Genomic DNA, 27,938 nt, shown 5'->3' on the forward strand with positions numbered 1-27,938 from the left:
TCTATTGACAATTTTTTTTAGATACTATTACTATGCTATTTCAGGAATATTGAAAGGGCTTTTTCCTAAAATAATCTTTTAGAATCTTTTTTTATATTTTTGTATGTACATCAACTCCCTGAAAGTATTTCAAAAACAAAAAGTGAAATTCAAGGCTATAATTTTAGTAATATTAGTATACTTGCTATAGGAAAACCTAGACGTGAAAATCTATCATGTTTTGCTTTTTTGTCAGCTACCACATGTTAGTTACAGTGATCATCATCAAAATTTCACTTGTTATCTACTTAGCAGAAATCACCAGATCCTTTCATGCTCCCCAAAAAGCTTTGGCATTTCACTACCTTATCATACATAGAAATCTCAAATGCTATCAAAAGAAATTATTTTTTTCCTATTTCAGCTATAGCGTATATAGTTCAAATAATAGCATCCTTCATTTGGAAACAACTAGCCTTATAAGCATTCAAAACACATAAATTTAGTAAAATGGTGCCATCTGGTGACATAAATCTTGCAGTAAATATACAAAGTCCAGAGTCAAGAATGGTATACAAGCTAGGCGTGGTGGCTGGAGCCTATAGTCCCTGCTACTTGGGAAGCTGAGGAAGGAGGATTCCTTGAGCCTAGGAGTTCGAGTCCAGCCTAAGCAGTACACTGAGATCCTATCTCAAAAAAAAAAAAAAGAGAGAGAGAGAATGGCATCCAGTACAAAGTATCAGATTTAACTTAATAAACACTTGATGCTGCTTAACATGAAAGATACGACTAATCACACTCAGTATATGGCAGTTTTAACAAAGGGAATTATAAGACTTATTTGAGCCACATTTTATGTTTATAGCTCTTGTTTCTCAAATTTACCCTAGACTTGAAGTCTTTAAAGAGACTTAGGTCTAATGTAATGCTCTATATAAATTCTAGAGGACTTTTTATTTCATTTTTTTATTTTTATTTTTTTCATACAGGGGTCTCCTTCTGTTGCTGGGCTACAGTGAAGTAGCATCATCATAGCTCACTGCAAACTCAAACTCCTGGGCTCAAGTGATCCTCCTGCCTCAGCCTCCTGAGTAGCTGACACTACAGTTGTGTGCCACAATGCCCAGCTAATTTTTTTTTACATTTCAGTATATTACAGGGGTACAAATGTTTAGGTTACATATATTGGCTTTTCCCCACCCATTCAGAGCTTCAAGCATGTCCATCCCCCAGATGGTGCACACCAAACCTATTAGGTGGGAATATACCCATCCCCTTCCCCCCGCACCTGCCTGACACCCAATGAATGTTACTACTATATGTGCACATAAGTGTTGATCAGTTAATACCAATTTGATGGAGAGTACATGAGGTGCTTATTCTTCCATTCTTGTGATACCTCACTTTGGAGGATGGGCTCAAGTTGCATCCAGGAAAATATAAGAGGTGCTAGATCACCATTGCTTTTTGTGGCTGAGTAGAACTCCATGGTACACATATAGCACATTTTCTTAATCCACTCATGTATTGATGGGCACTTGAGTTGTTTCCACATCTTTGCAATTGTGATTTATGCTGCTATAAACATTCTAGTGCGGATGTCTTTTTTATACAATGTCTTTTGTTTGTTTGGGTAGATGTCAAGTAATAGGATTGCTGGATCAAATGGTAATTCTACTTGTAGCTCTTTCAGGTATCTCCATATTACTTTCCACAGAGGTTGCACTAATTTGCAGTCCCACCAGCAGTGTATGAGTGTTCCTATCTCTCCACATCCATGCCAACATTTATTGTTTAAGGACTTTTTGATAAAGGCCATTCTCACTGGAGTTAAGTGATGTCTCATTGTGGTTTTGATTTGCATTTCCCTGATGATTAGAAATGTTGAGCAATTTTTCATATGTTTGTTGGCCATTACTCTATCTTCTTTTGAAAAGTTTCTATTCATGTCCTTTGCCCACTTTTTGATAGGGTTGCTTGATTTTTGTCTTGCTGATTTTCCAGAGTTCTATATAGATTATAGTTATCAGCCCTTTATCAGATGCGTAGCATGTGGATAATTTCTCCCATTCTGTAGGTTGTCTGCTTGCTCTCGTGATAGTTTCATTGGCTATGCAGAAGCTTTTTAATTTGATCAGGTCCCATTTATTTATTTTTTTTGTTGCTGTGATTGCCTTTGGAGTCCTCTTCATAAATTCTTTGCCTAGGCTAATATCTATAAGACTTTTTTCAACATTTTCTTCTAGAATTCTTATAGCTTCATGCCTTAGGTTTAAGTCTGTTATCCACCGTGAGTTGATTTTTGTGAGAGGTGAAAGGCACAGATCCTGTTTCAGTCTTCTACATGTGGCTATCCAATTTTCCCAGCACCATTTATTCAACAACGATTTTTTCCCCCAGTGTGTGTTTTTGTCTGTTTTGTCAAAGATTAGATGGCTATATGAGGATGGTTTTTTATCTGAGTTCTCAGTTCTGTTCCATTCGTCTGTCTCTGTTCTTGTGCCAGTATCATGCTGTTTTAGTTACTATAGCCTTATAGTATGGCTTGAAGTCTGGTAAAGTGATGGCTCCCAATTTGTTCTTTTTGCTCAAAATTGCTTTTGCTATATGGGGTCTTCTCTGGTTCCATATGAAGCATAAAATTATTTTTTCTAGATCTGCAAAAAAATGATGTTGGTATTTTAATAGGGATTGCATTGAATTTGCAGGTTGCTTTGGGCAGTATAGACAGTTTAACAATGTTGATTCTACTGACCTATGAGCATGGTATGGTTTTCCACCTGTTTGTGTCCTCTGCTATTTCCTTCCTCAGTGTTTCATGATTCTCCCTGAAGAGGTCTTTTACCTCCTTAGTTAAATATGTTGTATTTTGTTTGTTGCTATTGTGAAGGGTATTCAGTCTTTGATTTGGTTCTCAGCTTGTTGTTGGTGTATAGGAATGCTACTGATTTCTATACATTGATTTTGGAACCTGAGAGTTTGCTGAATTCATTTATCAATTCCAGTAGTCTCATGGCAAAATATTTGGGATTTTCTAGATATAAGATCATGTAATCAGTAAAGAGCAATAGTTTGACCTCTTCAGCCCCCATTTGGATGCCCTTCATTTCCTTGTCTTGTCTGATTGCTCTCACTAGGACTTCCAGCACCATGTTGAATAGAAGCGGTGATAGAGGGCAACCTTGTCTGGTTCCAGTTGTAAGTGGGAATGCTTTCAATTTTTCCCCATTCAGTATAATGTTGGCAGTGGGTTTGTCATATTATCATTTTTAGGTAAGTCCCATTTATGAATATTTTGTTAAGCATTCTCATCATAAAATGGTGCTGAATTTTGTCTAATGTTTTTTCTGCATCTATTGAGAAGATCATATGGTCTTTATTTTTGCTTCTATTTATATGGTGAATTACGTTTATAGATTTGCATATGTTGAATCATCCCTGCATCTCTGAGATGAAGCCCACCTGGTCATGATGGATTATTTTTTTGACCAGTATATGAATTCGGTTTGCTAGGATTTTGTTGAGAATTTTTGCATCTATATTCATAAGGGAGATTGGTCTGTATATTTCTTTCTTTGTAGTGTCCTCTCCTGGTTTTGGTATCAGGGTGCTGTTGGTTTCATAAAACATGTTGGGGAGGATTCCTTCCTTCTTGATGTTGTGGAATAATTTCTGCAGTATAAGCACCAGTTCTTCTTTGTAGGTCTGGTAAAATTTGGGTGTGAAACCATCTGGGTCAGGACTTTTTAGGAAGGTTTTTTAATTGCTGCTTCAATTTTGGTACTTGATATTGGTCTGTTTAGGACATCTCTTTCTTCCTGATTGAGCCTAGGGAGGCTGTGTGTTTCTAAGAATTTGTCCATTTCCTCCACCTTTTCTGTTTTATATGCATAGTGATTTTTATAGTGTTCATAGATGATATTTTGTATTTCTGTGGTATCATTTGTAATTTCTCCTTTTTCATTCCTGATGGAGCTTATTAGAGTCTTTTCTTTTCTGCTTCTCATTAATCTAGCAAGAGTTGTGTCAATGTTGTTTTTCAATGAACCAATTCTTTATTTTATTAATTTTGCATATATTTTTTATTACCAATTTCATTTAGTTCTGCTCAGATCTTTGTTATTTCTTTTCTTCTGCTGTGTTTGGGGTTGGTTTGCTCATCCTTTTCCAGTTCTTTGAGATGAGTCATTAGATTGTTGATTTGTGATCTTTCTGTCTTTTGGATGTAGGCATTTATGGATATAAATTTTCCTCTCAGGACTGCTTTAGCTTTGTCCCACAGATTTTGATAACTTGTGTCTCCGTTATCATTTAGTTCAAAGAATCTTTTGACTTCCATCTTAATTTCCTCCTTAACACAATAATCGTTCAGCAGAAGGTTGTTTAGTTTCCATGACTTTGTGTAGAGATGAGAATTTCTGCTGGAGTTGATTTCTAATTTTACTCCACAGCGGTCTGAGAAGATGCATATAATTTCTATTTTTATTTGTTGAGACATGTTTTGTGGCCTAGGATATGGTCATTCTTAGAGAATTCCCATTAGCTGATGAGAAAAACATATTCAGTGGGTTTTGGGTAGAATGTTCTATAAATGTCAGTCAGGCCCATTTGTTCTAGAGTTCTGTTTAAGTCCATTATTTCTTTGTTAATTTTCTGTTTGGAGGATCTGGCCTGTTCTGTCAGAGGGGTGTTGAAGTCCCTGGCTATTACGGTGCTGCCATTTCTCATTTGTTTAAATCAAGTAGGAGTTGCTCCATGAATCTGGGTGCACCTGAGTTAAGTGTATAATTGTTATGTCTTCTTGTTGAATTGTACCCTTCACCATTATATAATGATCATCTTTGTCTTTAATTACTTTTGTTGGTTTGAATACTAAGTTATCTAAAATCAGAACAGCTATGCCAGCTTTCTTTTGGCTTCCATTTGCATGAAATATTGTCTTCCATCCCTTGACCTTGAGTCTAAATGCATCCTTGTGAGTTATATGTGTTTCCTGAAGACAGTAGATACATGACTCATGTATATTTATCCATTTGGCCAGCCTATGTCTCTTTAGTAAGCAGTTCAAGCCATTCACACTTATTGAAAGAATTGATAAGTAGGGCAGATTTCTGTTCATCCTGTTGAGTTGAACTTTGTTGCTTTGTTTTCTCTCTTGAGCCATTGTGGTATCTGGCCTTAGACCTTTAGGTTTTGGATGAGTTTACATTGGTCAGTGTGTATTGTGCTGATCCATGTGTAACACTTTTCTGAGTACTTCCTGGAGTACAGTTCTTGTCTTGATGAATTCTCTCAGTCTTTGCTTGTCTGAGAAAGTCTTTATTTCTCCATTGTACAAGAAACTTACTTTTGCGGGATACAAGATTCTAGGCTGGGCATTATTCTGTTTGAGAAGAGTGAGAATGGGGCTCCAGTCTCTTCTGGCTTGTAAGGTCTCAGTTGAGAAGTCTGCAGTTAATCTGATGGGTTTTCCTTTGTACATTACCTCCTTCTGTCACCTTACAGCTCATAGGGGGGCCTGTTTCATGGTTATTTTGGCCAGTCTGATGACTATGTGTCATGGTGTCTTTCTGTTTGCAATGAATCTCCCAGGAGTCCTTTGAGCTTCTTATACCTGGATATTTAGACTTTTAGCAAGGCCTGGGAAATTTTCCTCCATTATATCCTCAAATAGTTTATCCAACCCTTGTGTATTTTCTTCTTCACCCTCAGGGATGCCTATAATTCTCATGTTAGGCCTTTTCACATAATCCCACATTTCCTGTAGGCTTTGCTCTTTTCTCTTATTTCTCTGCTCTATCTCTGCAACTGATTTATTTAATTGAAAGATGTTACCTTCAATCCCTGAGATTCTTTCTTCTGTTTGATCTACCCTCTTCTTGAGGCTTTCCACTGTGTTTTATAATTCCTTGAATAAATTATTCATTTCTAGAAGTTCTGTTTGATTTTTCTTTAATATTTCAATTTCTTTAGTGAATTTTTCTTCTAAGTCCTAAATTTTTTGTGTGGTTTTTTTTTTGTGTGTGTTGGGTATCCATTTTCTCTTGCATATCATTGAGTTTTCTTACAATCTATGTTCAAAATTCTTCTGTCATTTTAGTGTCCTGAATTTGGTTAATATCTGTTGCTAGAGAGCTGGTGTTCCCCTTTGGGGGTGTGCTTTCTGTTTGATTCTTCATACTTTCAGAGTTCTTTTGCTGATTCCTTCCCATCTAGAGCAGCTGTTGCTTCTTAGCTTTAGATTTTCATTTAGATAATGACACACCCAGTTTAGTCTTTGAGACAGTAGGTGGTGTTTGCCAGTGAGATTCGACCACACCCTGTATGAGTCAGTAAATGCAGTAAAAGGGTGTGCAAATTGATTTGCCTGTCAGTAGGTGGTGTTTGCTGGGAGGAACAAGCTGTAATGTTGTTTTGGGGTCCTATAACCACCTTTTGGTCCTCTGGAGAGGCACTTTAGTGCCTCAGGTGGTGGAGGGGACCGGGACTTCCTGGTGTGTCCTTATTCTCCACCTTAGCAGGGGCAGGTGGGGGAGTGAGGCTGGGCAGAGCTGGGTTGGGTCAGCCTGCCCTTAAGCTCCACAAATTCTGTTAGCAGGGGTCAAAGGTTTGTTCTCTGCTTCTGGGCAAAGGTGCCAGGGAGGGGCTGAAATGGCCCCACTCAGCCAAAAAGTCTGTGTGTGGGGGTGGGGCTGTCTCAGACTGGCAGTCTGGGGCAGGCCTCACTCCTTTCTACCCTCCCCTATTCTGCAGTTTCTCCCAGGCCTCTGCCAGCAGGCAGGACCTCAAGCCAGTGGATCTCCTCTGACTGTGATGTGAGCCTGAAGGTTCCCTGCCTAGGATCACAGCCTGAGCTGGGAGCACAGCCCTCCCATGGGAGGAGGGTTGCCCCTCAAGCACACTGTAGCTAGGACCCACTCTGGTCTGCCCCTGAAGGCAATACACATCTCAGTAGACTAGTTCACAAATATTCCTTCTATGCCCCTGGACAATGTGATTGAGACCTGGTATATGGGATCTGGCCTGCAGGCCTCTCCCCTGAGCCCCAGAGATCAATCCCTGACCCTGCCAGGGAGAAGGGTGCTAATCTCAAGTCACTCATGGGGTGCCCATGGTGGATCAATGTCTCTCCACCTCGGGATTTGCCCCACTCTGCTGGAGTCACCAGGCAAGCAGCACCTGGGAGGGCCAGAGGGTAGGGATCTCACAGTCTGAGTACCCTCAGTCTGCTGCAGGGCCCCAAAAGGAAAGGTCCTGTTCCCTGCAGATGCCTCCTGGTGGTAGCTAAATTGTCTTTCTCACCAGCTGCGAGTAAAGGAGGGGAAGGGGAGAATGAAGCAATATGGCACCTGCTGATCAGCTCAGGTCTATGGGGTGGGAGGTGCCTGAGGGAGCAGGGAGCCTGATGCCCTGTCCACAAGAGGCTCACTGCTCACTGGAAGCAACTGTCTCTAGGCTGGTATTAGCAGGTCTCTCCAGCAATTCAGGAGTTCACCAGCAGTCTGAGATTCAAGGGAGGGGAACTTTGACCACTCCACCTACCCATGTTGCTGGTCTCCAAGCCTCTCAGGTTTAGACCCTGCTGATGATGCCTTTCTCTTTCCATTTCTGCTCTGCAACTTCTTCCCATGGAGTCTCCTATAGTTTTAGGCATTCTTTCTTCTGATCTTCATCTGATCCTGTTTGTTTTTTTCACTTTCATCTAAAATGTACCTTTTTTGCAGAGACACTCTGGCTGGCGGTTTTTCTCATCCACCATCTTGCCCATTCTCCCCCCAGCTAATTTTTTATTTTTTTTTATGGAGACAGGGTCTCACTACTGCCCAGGCTGCTCTCAAATTCCTGGTCTCAAGTAATCCTCCCTGCTAGGCCTCCCAAATCACTAGGATTATAGGCATGAGCCACCACACCTGGCCAAAACCTTTGCTGTTTTTATTTATTTTATTTATTTATTTTTTAAGACAGGGTCTCACTCTGTTGCTGAGGCATGAGGGTAGTGGCCTCATCATATCTCACTGCAGCCTCAAACTCCTGGGCTCAAGCAATACTCCTGTCCCAGCCTCCCGAACAGCTGAGACTATAGGCATGAGCCACCGCACCCAGCCAAGAGGACATTTTAAAAGCATAAATATCAAGAACATATTGAACCCCCGTTCCAGGGAGATACACTTCCTCACTCTCCTTTGGACATCTATGAATTTGTATAATTTTCAACACCTCAAATGTCACTTCCTTAAGAAAGCTTTCCCTAATTCCACTGCTAAAGTTAAGCCTTTCACTCATAGCACCCTCTACTTCTCCTTTGTAGCACTTATCACAGTTGTAAATATAAACTATTGATACAATTTTATTTAATGCTTATCTCCCCAGTGTGTATCATAGTGCTTGGCACAGTGTTCAATAAATATCTTGTGAATGAATATGTGGATGGATGGGGAAAATGTCCTTATCTATCCTCTTCTTCCCAAATCCTAACAGTGACAAGACTCAGCTCAAATTTACATTTTATATAACAGCTTCCCTAGCAACACCAATCTATAGTGATCCCATGCTTCTTTGAACTCCTACAGCACTTTGGTCTAGCCCCAAGAGTGTAGTCCTTGACTATGCGATGTCTTGTACTATTTTTCATGTATGTATATTACCTTGCCAATTTACCTTAAGTTCCTTAAGGATAGGGATTGTTCTTAATAACATCCATCTGCATAAATCTATGTAAATAGGTAAATACTTTCTAAATACTTTGATAATCATCATTATTCAATTGCAATAACTGGAACATTCTTTCTACTTAAATGAGTATTACAAACAAATAAGTAGGAAAATAATAGATCTTAGCAACTAAGAATTTAATGTACACTGTTTTGACCAGTCAAGACTTATTAGAAGGTACCTAACATGTAACTTGTTTGTTTCACTGGAACACATGCTTTGAGGTTGTGAGTTGCAGCAAGAATTACTTAGTGAATGTGTCTCTCACATATGACCCAACAGCCCAACAGCAGCATCTCAATGTTGCTTGAAATTCTGTTGTCTATTCATAGTAACGTAGGTAGAAACTATCGTTAAGTATCCAAAGGGAAAAAAAATCACTTAAATGATTCAGATATACTATTGTATTTTGAAAAGAAAATTAGATGCCATAATGGTATTTGTTAATTTATGGATTCTCAAAGCATTCAAGATATATAAAATGATAATGGCTCATTATACTTGTTAAAGATTAAACCAAATCTTTATAAAACCTGTGAAAAAATGCCACTGTCATATTCTCCCAAGTTTATTAATAATATTCACATATTATATTAATTTCCTTGAATGACCAAATATCTAACCATATAGAACATACGTTCTCAAACTTTAACATGCCTCAGAATTGCCTGGAAAGGTTATTAAAACACCATTTGCTGAGCCCTACTTCCAGAGTTTCTGATTCAGTAGGCATGAGGTGAGACCGTAAAATACGCAATGCTAACCAAGTTTATAGTTGACTAATGTTGCTGGTCCAAGAACCACATTTTGATAACCTCTGTTTTAGAGACTTAGAGCCAAACTGCTCCAAAATTCACATAACTATATGGGCCTTCACACTCATTGTAATTCATAAAAAATCTTTCACTTCCTTATGATGTTAATAAAAAATATACATTATGATTAAAATTAAGACCAAAATAGCCATGATATTTTCATATAGATGTTACTTTGAAATAAACATATATTAGAATTACTATAATGGGAAAATATGAAGTTGGGTTTTTTTAACTCAAACTAAAATGTGATAAAACTCTTATACATATTTCCTTTGTAACCCTTACCACCATTATAACTAAATAATTAATTAACTGCTTGTTTAATGTCTCTTTCCCCCCACTTGATTTCATTCACTTGATCATAAGGGTAAGGACTGTCCTCTATAGTTCACTATTGTATTCCTATTGCCTAGCACAGTGTCTAACACATAACAGGTATAATTATTGAAAATAATTAAAATATGATATTAATTATATTTAAATTTGTATATTTAATTTTTAATATAATTAAAAATAATTGAGTAAATGAATAAAAATCTATTACTATTAAAGGCCTATTATTACTATTACAGGGCCACATTCTGGGGGTATAAACGTTTATTGGATATAACCCCTCCCCTCGAGCTGCTCACAGACTATTAAAGGAGTAGAAATATATACAATTTATCATAAGGCAATGTGATAAGTTCTTTATAGTAATATGAACAAAATGCTATCAGACAAAATGCAAAGGCTGGTTAAAGCTGCTAGCAAGTAGGGATGTGGCAGAAGGCTTCAACAAGGAGATGACAAATCCCAACGTGTAATACATCTGCTATATCACTCCTATTGCTAGTAATCTTGAGTATGTATAAGGTTCTCTATTAAGCTTTATGAAAATGAAATATATTCTATTCTAACACAAAGTCTGATATGTAAAGTTTAACAGCCTCTATAAAACAGGATGAACTGCTACTCATAGTTCGTTTTTTTTTTTTGAGACAGAGTCTCACTGTGTTACCCGGGCTAGAGTGCCGTGGCGTCAGCCTAGCTCACAGCAACCTCAAACTCCTGGGCTCAAGCAATCCTTCTGCCTCAGCCTCCCGAGTAGCTGGGACTACAGGCATGCACCACCATGCCCGGCTAATTTTTTCTATATATTTTTAGTTGTCCGATTAATTTCTTTCTATTTTTAGTAGAGACAGGGTCTCGCTCTTGCTCAGGCTGGTTTCGAACTCCTGAGCTCAAACAATCCGCCCGCCTCGGCCTCCCAGAGTGCTAAGATTACAGGCGTGAGCCACCGCGCCCGGCCGCTACTGATAGTTTTAAAGGAAGTATCATTTGCTGCCTGTTCTCCTCTAAATCTTTCCAAAAAATTCCCCCTCAGACACTGTAGAGAAGTAAGAGGGAATAAATTAGATAAACAAAGCTAATAAGATTTTAGAAGGGGTTGAAATCTGTGAAATATGTATACAGTTCTTTCCATACTTATATAAGTAATGACTAAAGAATAACACATAATTTTCAATAAGTTACAAAAACAAAGAACATCTGTGTTACTATCTAAAAATGAACTAATCTATAACATTATTAAAATAGTTTTCACAAATAATTATGGTGGCAATATAGATATTTAAATTTTCAAAGTAGACCTGGAAGAGAAGCATAAAAATAATAAAAATGTTCCATATTGCACCTTCATCGCCTAAATGAAGAACAAATAACCCAACAAAATGCTTTGGAAATATGAATGTTTTAGCTACTCTAAATAAATGAGAGCGAAATTAACTTGTAAAATATTATGGAATTCCAACTCCATCTAAATGTGCAGCTTCTAGCAAATTGCTGTTTTGGGTTTGTTTTGTTTTGTTTGGGTACATAACAAACACTATTATTATTTCATTTAGCTATTCTAAATAAAAGACCTAAATTAATTTGTAAAATATCATGGAATTTCCATTCACTTATATTCAAATTCAGGAAGGTACTGATATTTTAATCATTGTAAAACTGCCATTATCCATTGCATAAATTTTTTCCTTGGTACTACCACAAGATGTCACCGTAAGCCTAACATCTAAATGTGTTGTTTCCAGCATGTTGCTGTTTTACGGGTTTATTTGTTTTGCTTTGTTCTGTTTTGTCTTGGTACATTAATGAATACTGACTGCTAACTTTTAAGAAACTAAAGTGCCTTTTTCCACTGTCAGTTACTGGCAAACATAAAATCAAAACAAATAATACAAGGACTCTAGCAGTAAGACGGAAGAAAATTAAACAAACAGTTCATTTTCCATGTTTATCAGATATCCTGGTATTTATCATAAAAGCAATGTATCTCATTATTGGATTTTATATTGTTTTACTTTTTTATTTTAAAAAATTTCCAAAATGAATATATGTTGCTTTTATAGTTAAAGTTATCTTTTAAAAATTTAAAAAACATGATACCTTTGCTGTCACCTTCTACCATGTTATCACAGAACTCATTTATAAAATGCTTTTATGCACTGCAATAGTGGTAAGTTATATACACAGAATCATGGTCCTTGGAGACATACCATCCAAAACATACTCTTTTTTTTTTTAAGCGTAAGATGAAGTCACTTCATTTGATGTGGTACAAAAGGAATTCATTTTATAGTGTGCTTTACATCTGCAGAGGATTTGGTTTCCTGGTCCCATGTAAATATTATGCCATATTCTGCAATAATAGTATTTTTTATTATTCATTTGTATTAGTTTTTCTGCATTATGATTCTCTTCTATTTCTGCAGCTAGTTGAGATTCATTCAAGGTATTATTTCAATGTACTGGCTATCTGACAATAGGTGAAGCTACTACCTTCTATTACTTGTAACAAAAAAAAGGGGTGGGAGGGAGTTGGTTTAAACAGAAACAAATCAGAGACCATAAACAATGCCCTATTTACCAACAGCTCCCCATCTATCCTTTTATAAAGATATAAATCCCCTTCAGGACGCACAAGTCTACATGGCTTTTCTTCTTTTGTGTCCTTAAAGAAAGTACACAGTGAGACCACTCAAACATTCAATAATAATAAATCAGCAATCAGTATTTAGCTACCCACATCGAATTCAATAGAAAATTATGTTTCATTGTTGCTCCATTCTTTGCACTCCGGTTTATCCCAAAATGACTTTTAAAGACCAGCCACAGAAAAAAAAAAAAAGACCAGCCACAGCAAATCTATCCATTCAAAGCTGGGTATTGGGATTACTTACATAACAGCTTTTTACAGATTATTGTTGTCTCTCATTTTACTAGAAAAATTCAAATTACACTAAAGGCTTTAAGCCAAGATACCTACCCTTCACTTAAAATAATGGCAAAACACAATTCTTTGTCACTTATTTGTCCTTTTATTCTAGGTAATGGTGTTATCAAATTATTACATTACCAAAACGTAGTAGATCTGAATCATCCAACGATATGCTTCCTAAATCAAGTTCTAAAAAGCTCAAGTTCTCAAAAGACTTAGCCACTCTTAACTAAACATATTATACAAATCCATTTAGATACATTGCCATTTAGTTAATGACCTTTTAGTAATTATCAATTAGATGACACTATTAATTTTTAGTTGAGAATTTGTGGTTGAAAAATGTTCTCTAAAATGCTATTCTCTAATGACAAGGTTTATTTAAATTCACTAAGACTCCATTTAGAGTTGTTTTTATTTAATACTAGCTAAGATGACTATAGTTATTTGTGTCATTAATGTTTGCCAGCCACAGTAGAATAGTTTTTCAAAAATTAATCCACAGGCAAAATAATCCTATAAAGGTTTTTACTTCTATTTTTATTCAATAGAGTGATTTTCAAATTTTCAAAATTTAATGGCTTTTAAAATTATATTCAAAGTATAAAGTTGGGGTTTTATCAAAAAGTGTAGATATTTATAATGAAAACATATTTTCATGATTAAGCATTATAAATTCCTATTTTTACATTTTATATAAATAATCACCAGACCTGAAAAAAAAATGGAAATATTTAGTAGACTAAGTTATTTCTTTAAAATGTACAATGTAAGCCCAATAAAATATATAGTATAATTGATTGGGTTTTTTTAATTGTTTAGTTAGCTCATTGTTTTTGTTGGGGGAAGTATTTGTCTATTTATATCTTTTGCTAGTTTATTTTATCTCTTAAAATACAATGAAAAAAGAATTAAAAGCTATCTATTTGCATAAATGCAAAAGATATGTGTATAAAGATATACATAAATAAACCATATCCTTGACTTTCTTCATGATCTTTAATAAACAAGAGAACAAACATAGGTTGAAGATTATATGATTAGATTCATGACAAATTGATAAGAATGTCAAAGCACTGAGATTTTCATCAATAAACTTTTTAATTCTGAATTATAAACTTTCCTAAGAGAAATAAGAAAGATGAAAAGAGAGTTTGTTTTATTTTTGTTTTAAGAGAGTAAAAGTAAAACTTTGATTCTGAATAGAATGCGAATGTGACCCATCATTTTTGTGTTAGACAATTCCTTCTCTAGAGTAATGCGGCTTCCTTCTCTAGCATATTTGTTATCAATTTTTGGAAACAAACTACTCAGGTTTTTTTCTGTGTAAACTTTTCTTCCTATATAAAACATTCTTTCAATATTTACATTTTTCAATAACCTGTACTTTATTTCTATTTTATAGCAATTCTTTTTTAGGTTAACCTTAAAAAAGAAAAAGGGAAACTAAAAAAAAAAAAAAAAAAACCAAAAAATAAAATAATAAATTAATAAAGTAAAATAAACTCTTCGCATATTAAAATTATTCCAGTTTGAAACTTGGTTAACATCAGGTTTTTTGGTTTTTTTGACCACATTATTCAAACTATTAAGCCCAATTCTGACTATTAAGATGATAAATAATGTAATACATACCTAGCAAAGCTTGAAATAAGCTGCTCTTAAAGATACCCATCACCTTTTTAACAGCAGTTTTCAACAGCTGCTCCTCTGGTTTCCTCAATTTTCTGCAGTATTCTTCCAGTAATAGTAAAGCTCGGTCAGTATCTGAAAAACATTAAATTAACATTCTATCTCATGGTCTCAGTAAAACAGTAAGCTAATTAACTATTCTTTAGTTGTGTTCCTAATTTTATGACACAAAATAATTTAGTAAAATAATCATGAATTCTATAAACTACCATATGAAATTGATAATTACACTCAACACCTAATTGCAATAACCCACTTTTACTTCTACAGTCCTGTCTTCCAAAAGAATCTGCAACTGTTAAACAAAACAAAACAAAGAATGCAATGCTGGCCAGATGTTCAGATTAGATGTGATTCTCTCCTGTCAGAAAAACTATCTTAAAATTGATGACTTCATGCAAAAATAACATCCAAATTCCTCAACATAACCACTGAGACCTACCTCTCATGATCAATTTGCAACCTGTATTTTCAGCCTTACTTCCCACTATATACTCCACCCCCTGCAAGCACACACACAGTGCCCAAGTCATACTGGATTACTCACTTTTTCATTCCACTTCCCTCTACACACACACACACACACACACACACACACACACTTACTCTCTCTCTCTCTCTCTCTCTCTCTCTCTCTCTCTCTCTCTCTCTCTCTCCTTTTTCTCACCTCTGTACTTTTCTTTGCTCCTCCTTCTCCCTGTACTGGAATATCCTTCCCCTTACCACTGTCTCCCCCTAGAATCAGTGTGCTCTATTGAAAAGGGTTTGTTGTCAACTAGATCTAGGTCTGATCCAGATCTTACCTACTAGCTGTGTATGACCTTTAACAAGTTACTTAAACTCTCTGAGCTTTAGTTTCCTCACAGGTATTAGGATTAAATAAGACAATGTATGCATAATGCTTAGCACTATGTCTAGCACATAGAAAGCAATGAAAAAATTAACTGAAAATCTACCTTCCCTTAATGTAACCTAACTCTAATGCTCTCTCTTCCATAAAGCCATCTCTAATGGTTAAAGTTAATCACTATCTCTCCCATTTTTCCAAACCATTTTGCCTACACAAATACTGTAGGCATTCTTAACATACAATGTGTTATATTATGACTTCTTGAATAATGTCTTCACCCTTCGCAAGACAAAATATACTTGAAAAAGTCACCAGAGTGACACTCCCTTTGCATGTAGGTGGTGATAATTGTCTTAGAATTTTAAGAGTCCTCTTCCCTGTCCTATCTACCTCTTTCAAAAATAGCCTAAATACCAGTTATAATAACAATAGTTTATATTATTGAGTACTTTATTTCATATCTCCTCTTTTCTCCTGAACTTTCCAACTCTTCTTTCCCACAGCCATTCTAGCTATTGACATTACTTCTCATTTCATGGAAAATCAGAAGACAACTTTCACAAGCTCCTGATATAACATCCACTGACTTACTTGTAACTGTACCCATATATTCTGCCTTCTCTTCTGTTACTATGAATAAAATATCTATGCTTCTATCTAAGGCCAACTCCTCTACTTAACCATTGGAATCTATCTTCTCTTACCTACTGAAGGACATTGTTCCACAATCAGTTGTTTTCTTCTCTATTCAGTCATTCCCATCAGCATACAAAAAACTATAATATTAGTGATTTTTAAAACCTTCCTTAACGCTTCATTTCTCTCCAATTAGCTTCTGTCCCCATTTCTCTTTTCCCCCTTACAACAAAACTCCTTAAAATACTTACTATCTCCACTTCCTTTCCTTTCATTCTCTCTTGATATCACTCTAAATTAGACTTTTCTGTAATTTCACTAGGCAACTCTAGTTCATCTATCTTCTCCACATTACTAAATCTAATGGTCAATTCTCAGTCATCTCACTTGACCTATCAGCAGCGTTTGAATCTGTTGCACTCCTGAAAACACTTTCTTCACTAGGCTTCCAAGAAGAGGTGTGCTAGCAAATGTTTAACAGCTGGTTCCAATAAAAAAGAAAATGTGTGCACCTATATATGTCAGGAGTTTATTATAAATTTTACTGATAGAAGGATGTGTAGCACCCAGTCTACAAATAATAATAAGATATGCAATGTTTTGTTGTAAATTCCATTAGTCAGTTGATTTTTTAAAAAGTATTTTTGTTGGTTTTTGCCAAATTCTTGTGATCACAGCCAACTTAGTGTTGTAATTGATAAATGAGTAGTTCCAACATGAATGTTGGTTGATCATTATATTTTGTTACATTAATAAATAAGATGAAAATAAAACAACAAAGATGGTTTATGTGAAAACCTCTCTTTCATCAATTATGTGATGTCTTTGCTGAACCAGATAATAATTTTTTAATAGTGGACAAATATTTCCTCAATTTCTATACCAATAACAATGTAACAGCTACAGACACAATTTACTTTTAACTTACACTTGCATCATTAACATTTTTTATTACTTTCTTATCAGCAAAACAATTAATCAAGCCCCAATTTGTAGCATTTGCAATTTCTGAGGTGTGAATATTCCCACCATGGCCAATCTCAAGCTACCAATGTGACATCCCTGAATACAGATCTGGAAAGAGATGCACAACAGCACATTATATAGCTTTTCTAACATACAATTATAAAAGATTTAAATAACCTCAAGAGCAGAGATGGTATCAAGATGAAACACAATTAGGAATTGGTAAGTGTTCAGTATTTATTACTTTTATTTTTAATATAATTTATTTACATTTATATACAATTCTTAAATGGCTGTGTTTAACAACCAGCTTGCAAATTTGCTGAAAATGTAATAGGCTCTTGGAAGCTGATCTGAGCCAGCTGCAGCACACCACTGTTTCCAGGGCAGCACTCTCTTCTAGGTTCTCCTCCTATATCACAGATGCCCTTTCTCAATCGCTTTTACTAGTTCCCCCTCATTTCTCACATCCTAAGACTTCTCTTTATTCTTACTCCCTAGGTAACGTTATTCAGTCTCCTAGATAATCTTATCCAACCTCCTAACTTTAAATATTATCAGTACCCTCAAGACTTTCAAATTTGTATCTATAGTTCAGAACTTTCCCTCAAATCCCATACATATACCCAACTAAATACTCAACATGATGTCTAATAAGCACCTCAAACTTAACTTGTCAAAACTAAACTCTAGATCTTATCCACCCACCTTCAATCTGCTTCTCCTGCAATGTTCTCCATCTCTCATTCTTCCAATTATTCATACCCAAATTCCTGGAGTCATCATTCATTCTTCTCTAATTCTGCACATCTAATCCATCGGTAAACCCTGTGGGCTCCAACATCAAATTGTAAACAGACTCTCATCACTTCTCACACCTCCATTGCTACCATCCTGGTCCAGGTCACCATCATCTATGTCCTGCATTATTGCAATAACTTCCTACTAGTTTATATGCTGTCACTTTTGCCTTCCTACAGTCTTTTCTAAACACAACAGCCAGAAAGATCCTTTTAAGTCACAAACCAGATTATGTCACTCCTCAACTCAAACCCTGCAGTGACTCCCCACTGCACTCAGAGCAAAAGCCCATCTCTCTAACTTCAGCTCTTACACCTCTCCTTTTGCTCAGTATATTATACCCACAGTAGTCTCTACTGTTTCTCAAATATACCAGGAACTCTCCTACTTCAGGACCTCTATACTTGCTATTCTGCCTAAATCATTCTTCCCTTGATATCCATAAAGCTTACGTCTTCACTTCTTTCATATCTCTGCTCATATGTCATCTTAGTAGTGAGGCCTTCCTTAATACTCCTATATAATATAGCAAACCTCAAGCTTAGCCTCTTGAAAGAAATAAGAATCTCAATTAGGCAATAATGGATGGAGGAGGAAATGAGTGCAGTATTTATCTTCTACTAAGGTTAGAAATATAAAAATGAATATAGATGAACCAACCAGGCGCTCTCTTCAATTTCAAAATAAGATATATTAACAAAGAATGGTGGCATGAATATATGCTAATACATTTGAATAGAACTTTAATTTTTAAAAATGCTTTCATACTTTACTTATATAATAGTTTTAACAGCTCTGAATCAGGGACAAATATTTTAATCCCCATTTTGTCAATAATTAAACAATCAGCAGTTTCCCTGAAATGATAGTGGCTTACTGACCTCACTTTCTAACGCATTTCTACCCACTATTTCCTAATGTAATACCATATTATATTATGCCTCCCTTACTACTTATATGTATTTGGAGGCTCTAATCACATGATTATCTCTAATGTCGAAGACTTTAGTTTTTTTCATTTCCTTATTTGTTCAACAGATATTTTTTGAAAACCTCCTAAGTTCCAGACACCTTTTTCTTTTCTCTCTCTCTCTCTTTTTAGAATTATAACTTTGAAGTTCTTTTTTACTTCTGTGGAATTTTTAGAAGTATTTACTTATTTTAGTCTTTTATTATTTTGAAGGGCAATTCTCAAAAATGCATTAGTAGCATTCCCATAATCACAACTATAAAATAATTTGCTAAGTAAGGAGACCTTCACTCATTAAAGTTGAGTAATTACACAGGGAAGATATCGTATTGATTCAAAGCAGCAAGATGTTCTCTGAACCAGCAGAGTTTATTATGACCCTCATCTTGGTTTGAGAAAAATCTGTCACATAAAAAAAAAAAAAAAAAAATGGACCAGGTACAGTGGCTCACGCCTGTAATCTCAGCACTTTGGGAGTCCAAGGGAGAATCACTTGAGGCCAGAAGTTTGAGACAAGCCTGAGCAACACAGCAAAATCCCATCTCTACAAAAAAATGAAAAATTAGCCCAGTGTGGTGGTACACACCTGTAGTCCCAGCTACCCAGGAAGCTGAGGCAAAAGGGTTGCTTAAGCCCGGGAGTTTGAGGCTGCAGTGAGCTATGATAGCAACGCTGCACTCCAGCATGGGTGACAGAGTAAAAGCATGTCTCTAAAAAATAAATAAACAAATAAGAAAAAACAAAAGGTCAAATATGATCGAGTCTCTTTCAGACAACTTAAGATTTTGTACACCAGCATCTAGTGCTGGAATTGTGGCTGCCCTTTTATGTTTCTTTTGATTATTGATAATGATCATCCCCTGGTGTCAACTCTATCATGGTCTTCAACTCTCTCTACTTAAATCCTTATTTCTAGTTAATGAAAGTTTGAGCTTGTGGGTAATCTAAAACTAGACACCAATGCAAAAATGATAAATTAAATAAAAAAGACAAAATGACAAGGGTCCTGTCGTATAAGTCAAAAATCCCTAGCCAGAGCTCCATAAATTGAATAAAGTGGAAAGTTGAGACAATTATCCCAGCAAGTCAAGGCTAACATTTTAATTGATCTTCAAATAACCAAGTATAAGTGGAGAATTTTTCACCTGAATTGCCTATATAATGACCTCAATTCTATTTTCTTCATTAAAGGAAATCTACTTTCATATAACTCCTGATCAACTGAAAGAATGAAACTACATTTGTATTACCTAAGGGCAGGCACTGGAGGAAATGGAAGTGGAGGAATCATTTTTTAAAATAAGAAATTTTTGCATGAAATATGCAACCAAAGGATATAGTGAATGTTACATAACTGGAATTGTAGGTAATCATGCATCTGTTAATTAAGGTTCAATTCAATTGTACTTGGTCTAAGAATAGCATTGCCAGAAAGTTATACATAATTTGGGATGGGTAATTTAAATTTAAAACAGTGATTGGCAATAGTGCTAACAAATGAACTTTTAAGGGGGAAAAAAGGATGATACATAAAAATCATTTGCCACAGCTTAAAAAAAGTAAGAATTATAGAACACACAGTGGTATCATTCGGAAAACTAAGATCAAAATAGTAGTGTTTGGAACTACTAGAGGAAAATACTAGAGGAAAAGGTGAATTTAATAAACAAATAATCTTAGAGAGCAAAGCATTTAAAATAATGAAATTCCTTTATATAAACTTATTCAACATTTTTACAGTTTAAAAACAACCTTTACATGCATTATCTTATCTGATTCTCATCACTGAAAAGTTATGCCTATTTTACCTGAAACTGCAATTCACAGAGGTTTGTCCAAGATCACAGTGTTATCAAATGACAGATTTGGAGCTTAATTCTAAAACTTTTTTTTTTTTATTTCAGCATATTATGGGGGTACAGATGTTTAGGTTACATATGTTGCCCTTGCCCCCCCCCAAGTCCGAGTTTCAAATATGTCCATTCTTCGGGTGGTGCGCATTGCACTCTTTGTGTATGCATATACCCGTCCCCTCTTCCCTCCTCCCCCCACCTCTCCCCTGCCCAACATCCAATAGATATTATTCTTATATGTGCACTTATGTGTTGATCAGTTAATACCAATTTGATGGTGAGTACATGTGGTGCTTGTCTTTCCATTCTTGGGATACCTCACTTAGTAGAATGCATTCCAGCTCTATCCAAGAGTATACAAGAGGTGCTATATCACCATTGTTTCTTAAAGCTGTTAATTCTAAAACTTTTGATTCCAAGTATAGTGTTCTCTCCACAATACTACACTTAAACCTTCAGAAATAGAATTGAGCATATTTCTATGGAAAAAATAAAATAAAACTTGACCAATTGACATAAATAGTATCACTAAATTTTAGAATCTAGGGCTAAATGTTGAATCATTAATTTTCACATGTGTTAATTAAAAGTTGTATTCATAATCTATAAGTAAAAATGGCCCTACCTTTATAAGTTTGGTAGATAGAGAAAATAAGTTCTTTCATTCATTAACCAAGTATTTATTAAGTATCTTACTCTGCTCCAAACACTGGGAACTCAGAACTGGGTAAGATAGGCAATAGTCTACCCTCACAGTGATCTTGGTTTGGAAGTAAAGATAATTGACTAGGAAATTTCAACAAAGTAAAAGATTAAAATAGTATGTAATAATGCTATAATAAGGTACCAGATGCCATGGGAGCAGAGGAGTAAGTTGATGCCATATATACCATGTTAACAAGTTTGGCCTTATACACAAGGAGGAATGAAAAGTCATAGAAGATTTTTAAATAAAGGGAAGCATGACCATTTTTTAGTTTTAGAGAAATTATAGATTGAACTATATCAATTAAAAGGAGAAACACCAATTAGATTTTTTTCTTTCATACCACTTTTAATAAATATATGGAAAAGTGAATAGTCACAATTTTTTATTATTAGATATTATGACTAAAAAATAAAATTATTAAGAAGAATTTACATATGCTTAATTCTTACTATTGATATTATTGGGTTTTTTATGCAAATCAAGGATATTCATATGAAAATAATAAAATAATTAATACAATAGAAAAGTTATTGTTGCACCAGGTATTTAAAAAGAAGTTTTTAATATTAAAATTTACAGTTCTAGATGATACAACAAAGGTATCATTTTATTACTAATATTAGCTAGAATTTATTGAGCAATGCTAAGCATTCTGCATAGATTATCTTATTTAATCTTCACAAGAATCCTAAGAAATATTACTATATACATTTTGAAAATGAGGAAATTTTAAAATGAGGGAAATAAAGTACATTTGACCAAGGCTACACAACCAGTAAGTGCTGGAACCAGGATTCAAACTCTGTTACTATCAGGCACCAAAGCCTATACTTTTAAGTATTATGCCATATTGCAACCTGACTTACTAGGAAAGGATCACAGTGTTTCTTTTTTCCATATTTTTTTTCTGTCATTGTCCTTAGCAATTATACTTTACCCTCCCTAAAGTAATTTTTTAATATACTTCAACAAACACCCGTTGGTCAGGATATTTCCTCTGTCGAAACAGGAAGATATTAGTATAAAATGGTGGATTTATATTGCTCCTTTCAGGTAAGGCATGCTTTCAAATTTTCTATAGAATAGTTGAGGGGAAGTATGGGAAAAGTGCAAGGCTAAGTAGAAATAAATAGAAAGGAAGAAGATAGCAAATTGCACCTTCAGCTAAATATTGAAATATGCATTGTTCAGTATTACAAACTATTAATAGAAAAAAATAAATAAAACTTGGAATTTAAGTAGTGGTCAGACTTAAAACAAACCTGAAGACTAAAATCATTTGGTATATATTAGATGGTTTACAAATTACATTAGCATCTTTATAAGAGAAATGATACACATAAGAAATGTTAAAAAAAAAAAAAAAAGCACAGTATGGCATTTCTATCTGTGACCAGATGCATCATTGCCATATCTGGGCAGGTTTGCTCCAGAAGCTGACTAGGAAGCTGAATCCAAACCACTGATGGAAGGAGACTATGACTTTGAACACAACTTTTCTTCTTCTTGGACCAAAAAAAAAAAAAAAAAACCTCACCACTATTCTGATGATAAGCATTTGGGTAGCACTTTCCTATTTACAAATCAATATTTACACAGACTAGGTCTAGGTATCTTGATTTGATCCTCACAATAATCCCTTAAGAAGTATGATTAGTATAGTCATATTTTAAGATGAGGAATTTGAAGAGCAATCTGTTGATTTTCTTTAGACACCTTAACCAGCTGATGGTAATGATTGGATTCCAACCTCGGGCTCTCCTCCACTGCACCATGATGCCATTTATTTGTTCAGGGAATACCACACTCGTACACTTGTCCAAAACATTGGACAAGCTTCTGATTCTAATTCTGTCACTAACTAGCTTTGTTAAAGTCAAGTTCATATACGTTATCTTATTTGATGAGAAAAAGAAACAACATGTAGTAAGGGAAAAAAGGTATTGAGTCCTTTTAATAAATGAAACTGAAGTTCAGAGGATTACATGATTTCCACAAGGTCACCTGGTGGCATCATCGTCAGAAGGCATATAAATTCCATTATCTATGTGGGAGATTGGCACTTCGAGATTTTTTTTTTTTCCTCTCCCTAAATTTTCCCATTTCCTTTCTTCTCATTCAGGCAGATAACTGGTTCTGTACTTTATTGCCTCAGGGGAGGTATATGCCAGGACAGAAAACAGAAGGGACTTTTTAAGTAATTCCAGTTTTGCTTTTCAAAACCCTAACCCCTCAGAATAAAAGAAGAGTTTGTCACAGAGATGAAAGAGACATTCTCAAGTATAGACAGAGAGACATTTCCCCTAGCCTCTCTCCAGTCTAGAAAGATTTTCCCAGCTGAAGAAAATTGAGAGAAGTCTTTGGATCTCAAGGCAGCAGGGATCGTGGCTCTGCTTACAGGTGGTATTACCAGTAAGGCAGCAATACCCCAGAGAGGAATGGCAGCATAATGCATCTAGGCAAAAGAAACACAGAAATTCTAGTAAAAAAGAAAATTCATGACTTGGAAGTAGCAAATCTCTTTCAGATCAGAAAGATCTATCTAGACACAACAACTCATATCTCAGAGGTAAGCTACTGCATATAGATGATCAATGAGCAGAGTATACCCACATTTCAGATGTAACCCTATCTTAACCCCAGGGAAGTGGGGAAAACCTCAGAAAAGACTGGAGTTATTTGTCCACTACTCAGTGACTAAGAGTCAAAAATAAAGTTGAATTATAGAAAATAAATGGATATTTCTTACATATCTAAATTTACAGACCAAGGCCTCAGTACCTAGCAAGACAGTATCATTAGAAGAAATAGGATACAAAATCTTACCCATAATCTTTGAATGTTTAAATTTAATAATTCATTTTCACAGGATTTTCTACTTTATATCATTCCTCTTGATCTCAAAACCTAAAATAAATGGGGTCAGGAGAATTGTTTCATAATAAAGGTGATTTGGCCGTAATTCTTGAAATAGCTTTGAAAAATTTACAAAAAATTGAACCCTTGAAGAAAGCTTACTAGTTGGAATTCAGAATGACTGGACACAAGAGACTGGGTAAAACTCATGATCCTTTGCTGACAAAGCAGCCTACATTGAGGATACAGAGATCCTCCTGTCTTGACTGCTACAAATTCCTGAGCAGAAATTGTTGCTGCAGAATAGGCCTCCTTCTTCCAAAAAAAAGATTTTATATATATCAGCCTTATACTAAAAAATATTTTATAATCACGAACATGGTAACACAGTAAGAATTAAGAAATAAGCATATAAAGACTATAATTAAGAAAGAATCATATTCTTATAGTTTAGTGAATAAATTATTACAGAACAGTAAGGGATTTATTTCTTGACAAAGGCCTGAATGAACTGAATGCCTTAATACAATGTTTTAAAAATCCAGTGTTTCAGGTACATCTCACTGATTAGATTCTTCTACCAAAAAAGGTAACCAATAATAGGCCTAAAGGAGAGATCAAATATTCTATTATAAATGGAACACCTGAGCAGTCTTCCAAAAACCTAGCAGTTCACTCATTTTATAGTATTAAATCGTTAGCGTATGATTTGCACATTTTCCCAATACACAGGATGTATTAAATAAAATCAATTAACATCGTTTTATCTCTATGCCTATTCTTTGCTTCATAGCATACTCCTAATCAGTAGTTGAACATAAAAAGTATTCCATTTCTCACTCCAGAATGTGCTTTCTTTATGCCTCGTGGATTAATGAATATTTTCCAACATCAAGAATCTGTAGCTTCATACTTTCCAATAACCCTCTCAACAAAGGTCAAGATGACCCTTGTGGGGAATTTTAACTCTAAAAAATTCTTTAATAAATTATCTATTTCACTTTGACTTACAGAAATTACAAAAGCTTCAAAACTGTTTTTTCCCTTTGCACCCCAGGGAATATTCAGTACTTAACTCTTTTGAGTTTTATTGGCTATGGGGGAAAAAAAACATGAAGTTTTGTGAAATGGAAAAAGCATCTGGTTACAGTACTGGTATGGCAAACATGAAAGATCAAACACAAATTTCATAAAATGTATGCACAAGGAATAAAATAGCCACACAGGTGCACGCAATAAATTCAGGTACAGGTGTACCTCATTTTACTGTGCTTCACTTTATTGTACTTTGCTTTTCACAAATGGAGGTTTGTGACAACCCTGCATCAAGCATTGTTCCAAAAACATGTGCTCATTTCATGTCTTTGTGTCACATTTTGGTAATTCTCCTAACATTTCAAACTTTTTCATTATTATTGTATCTGCTATAGTGATCTGTGACCAGTGAACTTTGATATTGCTATTGCAATTGTTTTGGGGTGCCACAAACCAAGCCCATATAGAAGGTATACTTAATTGATAAATGTTGTGTGTTTTCTGACTGCTCCACTGACCAGCCATTCCTCCATTTCTCTCCCTCTCCGTGGCTCCCCCCTATTTCCTGAAAACCAACGATACTGATATTAGGCCAATTAATAACTCTACAATGGCCTCTAAGTGTTCAAGTGAAAGGAAGAATCACGTATTTTTCACTCTCAAAAACTAGAAATGATTAAGCTTAATGAGGAAGGCACATTGAAAACCCAGATCATCCTAAAGCTAAGCTTCTTGTGCCAGTTAGCCAACTTGTGAATGCAAAAGAAAAGTTCTTGAAGGAAATTAAAAGAGCTACTCCGGAGAACACATGAATGATAAGAAAGCAAAACAGACTTATTGCCGATATAAAGAAAGTCTTAGTGGTCTGGATAGAAGATCAAACCAACCATAACATTCCCTTAAGCCAAAGCCTAATCCAGAGGAATGCCCTAATGCTCTTTAATTCTATAAAGGCTGAGAGAGGTGAGGAAGTTACAGGAAAAAAGTTGGAAGCTAGCAGAAGTTGGTTCATGGGGTTTAAGGAAGGAAGCCATCTCCACAATATGAAAGCACAAGGTGAAGCACCAAGTGTTGATGTAGAAGCTACAGCAAGTTATCCAAAAGACCTAGCTAAGATAATTGATGAAGGTGACTACATTAAACAATAGATTTTCAATTTAGACAGGATTATATTAGAAGAAGACACCATCTAGGACTTTCATAGCTAGAGGGAAGTCAATGTCTGGCTTCAAAGCTTCCAAGGACAGGCTGACTCTCTTCTTAGAGGCTAACGCAGCTAGTGACTTTATGTTGTAGCCAATATTCATTTGCCATTCCAAAAATCCTAAGGTGCTTAAGAATTATGCTAAATCTACTCTACCTGTGCTCTATAAATGGAACAACAAAATCTAGATGATAGCATATCTGTTTAAGACATAGTTTACTGAATATTTTAAGCCCACTGTTGAGAACTACTGCTCAGAAAAAAAGATTCCATTTAAAATATAACTCCTCATGACAACACACCCTAGTCATCCCCCAAGAGTTCTGATGCAGATGTACAAAGAGATTAATGTTTTTTTCATGCCTGCTAACATAACATCCATTCTGCAGCCCACAGATCGAGGAGGAATTTCACCTTTTAAGTCTTACTATGTAACAAATAGACTTTGTAAAGTTATCATGCCGTACATAGTGATTCCTCTGATAGAGCTAAGCAAAGTAAATTGAAAACCTTCTGGAAAGGATTCATCATTCTACATGCCATCAAGAACATCCATGATTCGTGGGAGGTCAAAATATCAATATTAACAGAAGTTTAGAAGAAGTTTATTTCAATCCTCATAGATGACATTGAGGGATTCAAGTCTTCCATGGAGGAAGTAACTGCAGATGGGGTAGAAATAGCATAAAAACTAGAATTAGAAGTAGATGTGACTGAATTGCTACAACCTCAGGATAAAACAGGAATGGATGAGGAGTTGCTTCTTACGGATAAGCAAAGAAAATGGCTTCTTGAGATGGAATCTATTCCTGGTGAAGATGCTGTGAACATTGTTGAAACGACAACCAAATATTTAGAATATTACATAAACTTAGTTGATAAACCAGTAGCAGGGTTTGAGAGAACTGACTTCAATTTTGAAAGAGGTTCTACTGGTATAATGCAATCAAACAGCATCACATGCTACAAAGAAATCTTTTGTGAAAGGAAGAGTCAATTGACGGGGCAAACTTCATTGTTGTCTTACTTTAAGAAATTGACTCAGCTACTCTAACCTTCAGCAACCACCACCCTTATCAGTCAGCAGCCATCAACACTGAGGCAAGACCCTTCATCAGCAAAAAGATTACAACTTGCTGAACGTTCAGATGATTATTAGCATTTTTTAGCAATAAAATATTCCTTAAGGAATTTACACTTTTTAGACATAATGCTATTACAAACTTAGTAGACTACAGTATAATGTAAACATAACTTTTATATTCACTAGGAAACCAAAACATTTGTGTGACTTACATTATTGAGATATTTGCTTCATTGCAGTGGTCTGGAACCTAATCCACACTATATCTGAGGTATGCCTGCACGTATTTTCCCTTTTAATGATTCTGAAAAAAATTATTTCAAGAACTTAAGGAAAGCTAGAGATAGAAAGAGAGTATGCCCAGATAAGGAAAGTCAAATGTAAATTAGTGAAAAAAAATTAAGCCACAAAGTGCAGGAAACAAATAATGTAAGAAGAAAACTTTAAATGAGGAAAGAACAGAAGAGTTCTAAGGTCCTTTTCCCAGAGAGAAGAAAGAAAAACAGAAATG

The 27,938-nt window shown here is 35.3% G+C and overlaps 1 protein-coding gene across 1 annotated transcript in view; it reads right to left on the reverse strand.

Annotated features, from left to right (window-relative positions):
• The window catches only part of DLG2 (discs, large homolog 2 (Drosophila)), a 1,994,579-nt gene that overhangs the window by 1,962,226 nt on the left and 4,415 nt on the right, over nt 1-27,938 (reverse strand). The window contains exon 3 of the mRNA XM_012641828.1: nt 14,407-14,538. Within this exon, the coding sequence (XP_012497282.1) occupies nt 14,407-14,446 (40 nt within the window). The 5' untranslated portion in view covers nt 14,447-14,538. The remainder of the gene's footprint in view (nt 1-14,406; nt 14,539-27,938) is intronic.

Source organism: Propithecus coquereli, unplaced genomic scaffold (genome assembly GCF_000956105.1).
Source record: "Propithecus coquereli isolate 6110/MARCELLA unplaced genomic scaffold, Pcoq_1.0 Scaffold170, whole genome shotgun sequence".
Lineage (NCBI taxonomy): Eukaryota > Metazoa > Chordata > Mammalia > Primates > Indriidae > Propithecus > Propithecus coquereli.